At 37.8% G+C, this 12,794-nt stretch overlaps 1 protein-coding gene across 3 annotated transcripts in view; it reads right to left on the minus strand.

Annotated features, from left to right (window-relative positions):
* Positions 1-12,794, minus strand: part of Usp32 (ubiquitin specific peptidase 32) — a 134,640-nt gene that overhangs the window by 78,052 nt on the left and 43,794 nt on the right. For all 3 annotated transcript variants that reach the window (XM_055619803.1, XM_055619801.1, XM_055619800.1), the window contains exons 3-4: positions 5,930-6,035; positions 2,518-2,636 (exon numbers count right to left, since the gene is read on the minus strand). In XM_055619803.1, coding sequence (XP_055475778.1) covers positions 2,518-2,636; positions 5,930-6,035 — 225 coding nt within the window. The remainder of the gene's footprint in view (positions 1-2,517; positions 2,637-5,929; positions 6,036-12,794) is intronic.

The raw sequence follows: 12,794 nt of genomic DNA on the forward strand, positions 1-12,794 counted from the left end.
AACTTAACTGGAAATGCAACAAAGACTGACATTCAGGGACCTAGCAACTCCAACCCTAATAGAAATGTTGAAGGATATAAAACAGAATCTATGTGTAGTGAGAAGAGTTTCAGTTTCTTTAAAACCCAGTTAAGTTATGTGAATATGTTTTTGTCTTAATTCCAGATGTGGGATAAGAGGCTGCTTCACAGCAGGTGATTATGATTTGCCTGATGCACTAGCAGGGGCATGATCTTTGCCAGCTACAGATAGTTTAAGGCTGGGGATGCTAGAGAAGGTATAAATGGGAGAGCCCCACGAAGTCTGTGGCACCTGCTGCTGACTCTGCTGCTGCTAGTTTGTCCTGCTGATGGTTCATCTTGCTGCTGCATTTGCTATTGCTGGATTGTTGATTTCGTTTGCTAAACTGCAGGATTTTCTGATAATGAGGACTGGACTTGCCTTAAGAAACTCTATGTCCCCAATCAGCAGAAAGTAGCCTATAGAGGTATAGTCCCCTTTTTCTTCCAACCTTCTTTTTCTCCTATCTAGTGTTGGGTGGTTGGAAGAATTAGGGTGGACTAAGGGTTGGATGGGAGGTAGAGATATAAGAACCCAATAAAATAGCTTAAAAAAAATAAGCCAACAAGTGGCACCAAACATGATGCAAGACAAAATAAGAAACTTGGTTTCTAATACTGTAATGGAAACAGCAGGGTGTGAAGAAACGAATATCCTGTTTCAAAACGTCAGAAAAAGGTTTATTGTTGCTGCTGCTGGGCTCTCTCCCCTGTTTTGCTCCAAGAGGGAATTTTCTATTTCTTCTTAGTAGTCTTCTTCCTGTATACTGTTTCAAAAAAGGTTGGGAGAATGGCTCAACAATTAGAAGAGTTGTGAGTGGATCTGAAGGGGTGAGGGAGCGAACAAAAGGGTTCAGATCTAGTACTGAGAGCAGGAGCTTTCCGCAGATGAAAGAGAGCCACACTGTGCTGGAAGGCAGATGCTGCCCCACCCTGCACTGCACACTTTCCATTTCAAGTCCCTACAGGCCCTGGGCGGGCATGAAGCCAGAAGAAGCAGGAGACCACACAGGGCCATACAGCATTAAACAAAAACCGTTTCCAGAAGAAAAAGGTTAATCTTGAGTCAAGTGCTCTGCCAGGGGAGTGGCCTGGGATTACAAAGACACCATCAGTTTTCCCAGTAATTGCGCAGCACATGCCTGCTAATAGTGTTGATCTTGACAATGATGAGATAATATGGCATCCAACAGAAACGATGTTTTAAAGAGGCTGTGGTTTCCTATGGAATGCATTCCCCTTTTGTTAAACAAATGTTAAGTACCTGGGCTACCCAAAATAGAATTATTCCCCAAGACTGGAAAGGTTTGTTAATGTGCCTGTACTAAAAAGACAGTCAGCAGTTACAATGGTTAATGTGTTGGAGGGAGGAAGCTGCAAATATAGAAAAACGAAATAGAGCAAGGTGAATAAATATTGTTAAAGATCAACTGCTTGGTGAAGAGTCAAGAACAAATTCTGACCTACAAGAACAAATTCGATGGATGATGCCATTATAAAACATATGCTTGAGGAGCCCAGGAAAAAATCCACCTCATTTACTAAGATGATATAAGGCTCTGGAGAGGCCTTCACAGATTTATTGCAGAGATTGGTTTCAGCTGTAAACAAAGCCTAAAGCCAGAGAAGCCAGAGAAGTATTGATAGAGACCCTGGCATCTGAGAATGCATGTACTGAATGTAACAGAGCAAGTAGGCTGTTAAAGGCACTACCAGCACCAAGGTATGAATGGATAAGAGACACAACTGATATTGCATCTCATAAACATCATGCCAATTTCATAGGAAATTGATAGAGATCTCAGATATCAAAATACTCCGTGTTTTAACTGTGGTGAATCCAGCCATTTGCAAAGAAACTGTAGGGCTAAAAGCCTCAGAGCTCAAAAACCTAAGACGCATTAACAGTACTTGAGAGTTCTATTTTATTATTATTAAATTATGTGCATGTGTATGGGTATATGTATATGAAGGCAGGTGGCACAGAAAGCGCCGGTGCCAGATTCTCTGGTGCTGTAAAGTTGTGAACCACCTGAACTGGGTGCTGGGAATCAAACTAGGGTCCTCTAGAAGAGTTGTATGCACTCTTAACCATTGAGCCATCTCTTCAGACCCAGAATCAAGAATTTTCTAAATTATAAGCATAGAAGTAATGGGAGACATCAACAATCTTGAATTTCACTTTATCTGACAGAATTTCCTAATTTTCTTAAAAAGCAAAATACAACTGACTTCTCCCATGAATACCTGGTTCCCTTATTCCAGTTTATTTTCCTGTAAGATTATTAGGTAATAAAAATACTCTTTTTTGAGCACAACACATAAAAAGTTGAAACATTAATCATTAAACACAAAAATACCAGGAACATTCTGTACATAAGCAACCATCATAGCTACATTTATCACAAAATGTTAGCACTTCATCAACAAGAGATGAAATATAAATCTTGAAATGTACCTCTGAGAAACACTTCCTGAGTGTATCTGGGACTTTACCATCCACCACATGGAGCATTCTTTCCATTTCTTCCCGTACAACATAGCTCCCAGATTCACTTGAAAAAAGACTAAAAATATCTAAGAAAGAAAAATAAATTAATCTTTACATCAAGTATAGTTGAATTAAAGTAAAAAGAGAAGAGACAGGCATAATTAATACCTTTATAACTACAAAGTAATTTATAAAGTAATTGAACTTTATAAGTACAATTTATTATTGTTGTTGTCATCTTTATGGTCCTCCTCCTCCTCTTGAGATGATCTTGCTCTACAGATGAGCTAGTACTTGGCTGAGCTAGTACTATGTTGCCCAGGCTGGCTATAAATTCACAATACTCCTGCCTCAGCCTTCAAAGAGGCTGTGATTACAAGTATATGACACCATGCATGTCGTTTAATTTACTCTTCAAAGTAATTATGTGGTATTTTTTCGTACATGTGGTTAATACCAAGTGTTAGCAAAGACAGGGAGAAATAGGACCTCTTTTTCTGTCCCTCTCTCTTCCCTTCCCTCCCTTCTTCCTTTTTTGGTTTTGCAAAATACAGTTTTTCTGTGTAACCCTGGCTATCCTGAACTTGCTCTGTAGACCAGGCTGACCTCTGCCTCAAATTCAGAGATCCTCCGGCCTCTGCCTCCAGAGGGCAGGGATTAAAGTCATGTACCACAAACCCCTGGCTAGGCTCTCTTATAAAATATGACGAGTATACAAATAAATGTAACCATTCTGGATTTGCCAAAATCTAGGAAAGGTAAAGATGTGTGTCATATACTCTACTTCTAAACAATCCCATTTTAACATTTAAAAATGCAGGTACTTATATACAAAATGCAAGATGTTCACTTAACTACTATTTGTAAGAGCAAATATTAGAAACAAGATAAATATTTATTAGGATAAAAAACAAACTGAGATCTCTGTTGAGTTCAAGGACACTCTGATCTACAGTGCAAGTTATAGGATATCCAGGGCTACAGAGAAAAACCCTGCCTCAAAACACCAATACAAACAGACTGAGATGTGCAAATATATATAATGAAATACAGAAGTTAAATAGAGTATGTTCTTCAAAATGGGTAAGCATAAAGAAACATGTTATCTAGGAAATAAAGTAAATGTCAAAATAACCATATACCATTTTAAAAGTCAAAAACCTGCCAAACTGTTGAAAATATGTTTACAGACATAAAAATAAGGATACATAAAAATGTGCAAAAGATAAAGGGGGTCATTAAATCTCTGAGAGCACTCATCTCTCAGAGGGGCAAAAATTCTGGGACTTTGAAAAGAATTAAGGATAATTCATCAAGCTCTTTTTGTTGTTGTTTTTTACAGATAGCATGTCATACAGCCGCCACATAACCCTGAAGTACTACTGACCGACCCTCTTGCCTCTAGCTCCTAAGTGCTGGGATTAGAGGGATACGCTGCCAAACAGAGAAAACTGTTTCCTTCTTTAAACTTCAAGACGTGAAGTGCAGATGACAGAATTATAAAAAATAGTAAGCTGGCTGAAAGTACACATCTTATTTGCCTCTAAAATATTGTTATGGCTTGAACATTGTCCCACAGAGAGGTAAACTGCACCTCTAGTTTCCTTGGTATCATGGGGGCTTGGTTCCAGGACCCCTCAAGCATTCTAAAATGTACCTAATAAAAATGGTGTAGAACTTACATATAATTTATGCTATTAGACCTCTCCCTTCTGCTGTTGGGAATAAAAACCAAGGACCTTGTACATGCCAAGTATTTTGCTACTGAGTTATATCCCCAGTGCTATTTGTTTATATTTTTATTGTGGTCTTTTTGTGTGTTGTTGTTTGAATAATTATATATTATTTAATATATATATAGCCCAGACTGGCCTCTGATGAGCCATTCTCCTGCCATTGCTTTTCCAGTGCTGGAATGACAGTATGTATTATCATATATGGTTAGTTCTCTATATTTTAAATCCTCTTAGCCTCGCAAGACAAAAGGCTGATACATGAGAATTCCAACTTAGGCTACATATAATGAAACTTTCAGGAAGAAAGTCTCAACACTTTCTGACCACAGGTAATTTACTGAATATAATTAATTTCTAAAGGTTAAATGTTAAAACAGAACTTCTGGTTTTATAAAGTAAGAAAAAAGACTACTAAGTTTATTTCTTCGAATCTTTTCTTTTTTCCCCCAGGGGTTTTGTTTTTCTCAGGGTTTTGGTGTTAAGTTTTTTGAGACAGGGTCTCACTCTGTAGCCCTGACTGGCCTGGAACTCACTCTGTAAACCAGCTGGCCTCACACTCAGATAGTCTGCTGCCTCTGCCTCCCAGTGCTGGGATTAAAGGTGTGCCCCATACCCAGGAAGAGCCTTTTTTTTTTTTAAGTTAACAGCCTTAATATAAGTCATATTGTGAAAAATTAACCTTGTAAAATGCACAGTTTAGTAATTTTAGTATATGTGCAAGAATGTGCAATAATTACCACCAATTTCACAATATTTTCACCAACTTAAAAAGAAATCTCATACTACTAACAAGTGGCACAACACTTTCATAGCATGTGCAAGGCTCAGGTTTCAATCTCCAAAACCACAGAAAAGGGAAAGGCAAAAAACCAAAAACATTTATTCTTATGAACAGTTACTCATTCTCCATTTCCCTGTCAACAGTCACCCATCTACTATATTCCAGCTCTATGGGTCTGCTTATTCTAGAAGCGCCACATAACTATAATCGTATGTGGTCTACTCTAAATAACACCTATTATTCAGTAATATACACCCATATGTTTTTAAATAATTACTTTTATTCATGTGCATATGTACATATGGGAAGGCAAGGACCTACAGAGGCCAGAAGAAGACGTCAGATCCCCTGGAGCTAGAGTTTACAGGCAGTTGTCGGTCACATGACATAAGAGCTGGAAACCAAACTCAGGTCCTCTGGAAAAGCTAGCTATACATGCTCTTAACTGTGGAACCAACTCTCCAGCCCCTCAAGTAAAACATGTTTCAGCACTTTACTTCCTTTTCTTGTAAAATAAGGTTCCATTGTACACAAATTTACATTTTGTTTATCCATCCTGAGTTTTATTGTCAGCACCAAAAAATAAGTGAATAAAAACAAAAACTAAAGTGGTTGCACTATTATTTTATACTCCCAACAGAAAAGATCAAGTACTGTTATTATATTTTACTTTAAAATCTGATGTAGTATTGCAACAGTTTTAGTTCACTTTGGTGGCTAGCTACATTGAACATTTTTCAAGTGCTTATTGGTCACTTGTGTATCTTTGGTGAAATGGCCATTAAAATTATTGCCTTCTGGATTTTGATGCTAATTATTCTGTACATATGATACTTTTCTCACCCAAGATAAAAGAACTTACATTTTGCTTTCTCTTCATCTTTGCCTCTTGTAAGGAGAACGAGTCCAACTATTAAATTATTGAAGTGTAGCCCTTTGGATGTTCCACCAAAAGAACAGTAAATCACCTGAAGAAAGAATGTGAAAAAGCCAACCTTAGAGATGCTTCGGCTATCGAGGAACAGGAGTTATCATCATCCTTATCTAAACTTTGTCTCTATCTCCAGACAAGGCTCTGATTAACTTTAATAAAAGAATGATTCTCTCTTCTTTTGTACCTTATTACAATATTCAGCTGATATACCTACCTACTCTAAACACACACACACACAAACACACACACATTAGAGGATGACACAAATGACTAGTTATTTTGTTTTAGATCCTTATCAAGGTCCAAAAGAGGGGAAAATAAACTTTCTTCAATAGCTGCAATAATTTGATAAAGATTTTGTGCTATTACAGAGTGTCCTTTAACTGTGGCTATACTTACACATATATTCTTTTGATTAGAAAAATATTCCCTAATGTTAAGAATTATAAAGAAACCACAAAAACATTTATTAACAGAAATATATTACAATATTTGTAATAGAATAAAAACTACACACAAAAGGGACAGTATCAGCAATGACTACAAATTATTCAAAATTATTACAAATTACTCGTTCATTATGAAAATTTACATACTCAAAAATTATTTATGGGCCAGTGAGACTCAGTGGGTAAGGGAGTGTATCACCAAGCTTAACAACCAGAGTTTAATCCCTGAAACCCACAAAGTAAAGGGAAAGAAACAACTCCTATGAGTTTTCTTGCTCACATGTGTGCCATGGCATGGATATACACGAAAAATAAATCAGGATTACACACAGTACTGCATGTCTATAATCCAGATGCTCAGTAGGCAGAGGCAGGTACATCTTTATGCATTTCAAGGCTAGCTTAGTCTATATAGTGAGTTCCAGGCCAGCCAAAGCTATACAGTGAGACACTGTCTCAAAATAAAACCAAAGGAGCAAGACTTGGCTTAGTAGTACAGGCCTATAATCTCAGCAATTTAGCATATAAACTCATGACTTGCTTCAGAAAATATTTTTCCTGAGTAAACTTTAATATACCTTTTAAAGCATCTGACTAAAAGTCAACAAGACTTGGCTAGGGATATAGCTGGCTGATAAAGCACTGTTCTGGCATGTAAAAGACTCTGGGCTCAATCAATCCCTAATGCTGAAAGAAAATAAAAGTAAATAATCAATGGCATCAATTTAATGTTTCAAAAACTTAACCTTATATAATTTTCATAAGAAGGAATACTTTTCCATTTAAATTTTTAGTGAACATGTGATCCATCAATTCATTGTTATCTACAAAAACATTTTTCTAAACAATCTTTTATAAACATTATTCTGGTGGTAGTAGTGGATTTTTTATTTGTTTGTTTGGCTTTTGTTTGTTTTGTCTTTTTGAGACAGGGTTTTTGTTTTGTTTTGTTTTGTTTTTGTGTAGCCTTAGCTGTTCTGGCCTCGCTTTTGTAAACAAGGCTGGCCTTCAACTCATAGAGATCCCACCTGACTCTGCCTCCCCAAAAGCTGGGATTACAGGTGTGTGCCACCACTCCCAGCATAAATATTACTCCATTAAATTTGATTTTTCAGGAAATACCTGATCAATAGTAAGCTTTGGGTAGACACAGATGTGTGAGGGGTTCCTGCCATCCTTCATCCTGAAACACAAAGCTTATTTCCTCCTTCACTCACCTACAGTTTAAATTAACCAGAGCAATGATCATGAAGAAGCCTATTCCTCTGCTGACTGGGTCGGAATTTGTGACAAGATGCTAAGATTTTATGAAAAAACTCTTTGTATCCAGAGTAAAACTGAAAGTCAGCAGGTGCAGTCTATGGATACAGAGAAGTTCATAAAAAGGATTTGGAGGGAGAAAAGGAAAACGAAAAATTATGTAATTATATTATAATCTCAAAAAAATAATAAGAGAAAAATATAATGGTCAACCAGGGAATAGTGGCACACGCCTTTAATCCCAGCACTCAGGAGGCAGAGGCAGGTGGATCTCTGAGTTCTAAGCCAGAGTTTTCCAGAACAGTCAGGGCTACACAGAGAAACACTTCCTTGAGAAACAAAACACATACACCCCCACACACTCACTCACTCACTCACACATACACACACACACAGACACAGACACAGACACACACACACACACACACACATACACACACACACAAATAATGGCCACCAGGATAAAAAGAAAGACAGCTCAGACAGAACATGAAGACTTGAGGACAGTTTGATCCTCTATGACCAGTAAGAACTTTCCTTCTAGTACAGCTGTTCTGGTTACTAGGACCCACCTCATGCTTTTTAGACCAACACAGAATCTAGGCCTGAAACTCAGATTCCATTGCAGAGGCCTCAGAGAGCTCAAAACATCACAAGATCAATAAACTAATAATAATCTCCATGGGAACCAGACCAATCATGAGCAAGGTGATGTTGGATCCTGAAGAATTGTGAGATAGCATTCATTGGCAACCTGCCTCATGAGATAGACAATCAAAACTTAAGGATTTCTTTTTAGAAATTATAGAAATACAGTGGAACTGCACATTAAGAGCAGTAGGCAGTGGCAAACAGCAAAGAGACTCTGTCACAAGATGCAAAGAGAGTACCAACACCCAAGGTTGTCCTCTGACTTCTATAGATGCTGTGGCACACACACATATTCTCCCCTCACCCCCTGAAACAAATACAAGGGTTTTGAATTAAAAAGGAAGCAAGCAAATAAACAGTATTTATTTAAAATAGGCTTAGTGAGGCTGGCCAGAAAGCTCAGTGGGAAAAGCACTTGTGCCCAAGCCTGATAACCTGAGTTTGATCCTAGGATTCACTGAAAGAAGAGAACAATGACTCTGACAAGTTGTCCTTCTGACCTTCATAAGTACATCAAAGCACATACCAGCATATGCACACAAAATAACAAATATTTTAAAACACAAATGTTCTTTTAAAAGTGATATAACATGGGCTAGAGAGATGGCTCGGTGGCTAAGAGTACTGCCTGCTCTTCCAGAGATCCTGAGTTCAATTTCCAGCAACCACATGGTGGCTCACAATCATCTACATTGGGATCCGGTGCCCTCTTCTGGCATTCAGGTGTGCATGCAGACAGAGCACTCATATATTATATATATATATAATAAAATCTATCTTTTAAAAAAAAAGTGATATAACACAAATCAGGCATGATGTGAATGCCTTTAATCTTAGCATTCAGGAGGCAGAGGCAAGAGGGTTCTCTATGAGTTTAAGATCTATCTGGTTATCACCTGAGTTCTTGGCCAAAACAAAACAAGCCCCCTAAAATGAAACAAGCAAATAAGCAAAAAAAAAAAAAAACAACAACAAAAAAAAACTAGAGTACTAGTAAGAACAGTAAAAAATTAGCAGGGCATGGTGGCACATACGTTTAAACTCAGCACTCAGGAGGCAGAGGCAGGTAGACCTCTGAGTTCAAGGCTACAGACTGTGTTCCAGGACAGCCAGGAATGCACAGGGAAAGCCCATCTTGAGGGGAGGGGAGTTTAAAAATTAAGACAAGATTTTAAAACTTTTATAAATTCCATTTTTTTGTGCTTGATGTAAGTATATGTAAATGTACATAACGACTAGACGGAAACAGCAGGTGTCACGTTCTATTGTTCTTTTTCCTTGAGACAGGTCCCTCACTAAACCTGAAGCTAGAATAGTGGTCAGAAAGCCCCAATGATCATCTTCTTTCCTTCCCCACCAGGGTGGGTTTCAGGCTCACATGCTGGCATGTCTGGCTTTTAAGAAAAGAAAACAAAAAACACTCATAGGCACTGAGCTTGGAACTCAGGTCCTTGTGCTTGAACATCAAGCTTTCTTTTCATCTCTCTAGTCCTTACACATTTTTAAGAAGGAATGCTTTACCAAAAATTCATGGGAGCTGGCCTTTAATCCCAGCACTCTGGGGGCAGAGGCAGGAGAATCTCTGTGAGTTCAAGGCCAGCCTGGTCTACAGAGGGAGTTCCAAAACAGCCAGGGATACATAGAGAAACCCTGTCTGGAAAAACAAACAAACAAAAAACCAAAGAAAAAGTATGTGTCTTAAATGAGTTAAGAGCACTGACTGCTCTTCCAGAGGACCTGGGTTCAATTCTCAGCACCCACATGTCAGCTCATAGCTGCCTGTAACTCCAATATCTGATATCTGACACCCTCACACAGACATACATGCATACAAAACACTGATGTACAAAAAAATAAAGATGAATAAAATATTGGAGAGATAGCTCAGCGGTTAAATATGAATAGATATAAAGGCATATAAAAACATCAACGTCTACATTGGAAGAGAAAATAATAGGCTCTTGGGATATTACCTTCAAATTCCAAAGAATTTTATAACATTACCTTCAAATCAAGAAGAATATTTCTGACAACTCATATAAGCAGAATTAAAATACTGCAATTTAACATAAAATCAGTCTTGACCAGTTTGGTTAGAGTTTTGTTCTTGAGGTAAAGTAATAGTTTCATTGACAAAAACAGCAATACAAAGAGGCTACTCTCTTTTGGGGGGTGTTGTTTTTGTTGTGGCCTGAAAGATTAGCATTTCACAAAGAAATAACTTGCGTATGTTCTAAGAATCATAAAAGGTACAAAATGAATTAAGAGAAAACATTTATTAAAAAATCTAAATGCAGCCACCAAATAACGGGAGACAAAGCTCCAACTAGACGTCTCACCACCAAGAGAAACCACCAGTGCCCCAAATGGGTTACATCTAATTGAGTTGTTGGCCAAAGGGGACCTGCAGAAACCCCTAAGCAACTCAGGCTATTGGCTGTTCTCCACAAGCTGATGTAATGTAAGGCTCTACTGCTGAAGACAACACTTACATGTTTCATTGAACATGAAAAAGTTGAGATGGTGCCTAACTAGAGCCTTTAGCCCTACTGACAAAGAGTTCATAGTACTGAAGGGACTCTGAACACTACCAGGGGAGAAAGGTAAATACCAACTCTGCTACAAACCCTTCCATGTACACAGGTGACCATTTGTGCAACAGCAGCCCAAACATCGTGGGAATAAACAACCACTAACTGATGGGATTTAAGGTCCACTATATAAGACGGAACCAATAATGCCTGACACTACTCATCTGGCCAAGAATCTTAAACCAGATAGGCCATGGATCTGGAGAAAAGCCAAATACTATTGTTGTGCTGAAGGGACATAGTAATAAAATGACACTTAACATTCTGCTATACCCATTGGAAGAGTGTCTTATTCAGCCATCATCAGAGAAGCTTCCTGCCTTAGTAGATGGGAACTAATACAGAGACCCACAACTGGACAATGTGTAGAGATTGAGATATTTGTAACATTCAGTCATAAATGGGATGTCTTCATCGAATCTTTCCTCAGGGCTCATAGAATTCTGCAAAAGAGGAAGCTGGAAAGACTGTAATAGCCAGAGGCAATGGAAGATATGAAAAAAAAAATTATCTTCCAGACAAAACAAGACTGATGCACATAAGAACTCAAGAGACCATGGCAGCATGCAAATATGGCTTGCACAGATGTAAAACCAGATGGGAGTCCCAGCGCTGAGATGGGGAAGCAGACAGATGTGTCCATCAACAATTAAGAAGCTACCACTAGTTAACAACTGCTTGCAAAGGAAAAATCAAGTTTCTCCAAGGAAGCCTCACAGGGTTACAAACCATACTTAAGGGAAGGTCCCACGCCCAGCAGCAGACGGCTAACACAACATGAATTAAAAGGTATTTTTGAAGATTTGTTTGTTTGTTTTTGTCTCATATTGTTTGGGCTCTCTCTTTTTTTCTCTCTTCAATCCTTTGCTTATATATTATGGTTTCAGATTTTGTATTTTTGTGGGTTTTGTGTGTTTGTGTCATATGCATTTGTTTGTTTTTCCTTTTTTGTTTGTTAGTATGTTTGTTTTGTTTTATTCTTATTTGCCTGTTTGTTTTCTTTTTTTAGATTTTATTTATTTATTTATTTTATGCATTTATATTACTGCTCTATCTGCATGTGCACCTGCATGCTAGAAGAGAACAGTTGAGGGTATAGATGGTTGTAAGCCACCATGTGGTTGCTGGGAATTGAACTCAGGACCTCTGGAAGAGCAGACAGTGCTCTTAACCACTGAGCCATCTCTCCAGCCCCTTTAATATTTATTTATTTTTTTATTCATTCATCTATCTATCTATCTATCTATCTATCTATCTATCTATCTATCTATCTATTATATGTGTGAGGGCTCTGGAAGAGCAGACAGTGCTCTTAACCACTGAGCCATCTCTCCAGCCCCCTTAATATTCATTCATTCATTCATTCATTCATTCATTCATTCATTCATTCATTCATTCATTCATTTAGTATATGTGTGAGGGCTCTATCTGCATGTACTCCTGTATGCCAGATGAAGGAATCAGATCATACTATAGATGGTTGTGAGCCATCATTTGGTTGCTGGGAACTGAACTCAGGACTTTTGGAGTTAAGAGCAGTCAGTGCTCTTAACCACTAAGCCATCTCTCCAGCCCCCCCCAACCCCCATTTATTTTCTTAAGAGAGATTAAAAGGTGGGAAGGTAAGGAGGCTCTGGACGGAGGCTTGGAGAGGAAACTATGATCAGAATATACAGTACAAAACTAAATCTATTTTCAATAAAAAATTAAATAGAGAAAACATTATCTCTCATTTTAAACTCCTAATTATACACTCTTAATCATAATGAATACCTTCAAATATGAATCCAGATTTCTTTTTTTTTTTTTTTTTTTTTTTTTTTTTTTTTTTTTTTTTTTTTT

The sequence above is a fragment of the Psammomys obesus genome, unplaced genomic scaffold, assembly GCF_907164565.1.
Source record: "Psammomys obesus unplaced genomic scaffold, mPsaObe1.curated_primary_1811, whole genome shotgun sequence".
Lineage (NCBI taxonomy): Eukaryota > Metazoa > Chordata > Mammalia > Rodentia > Muridae > Psammomys > Psammomys obesus.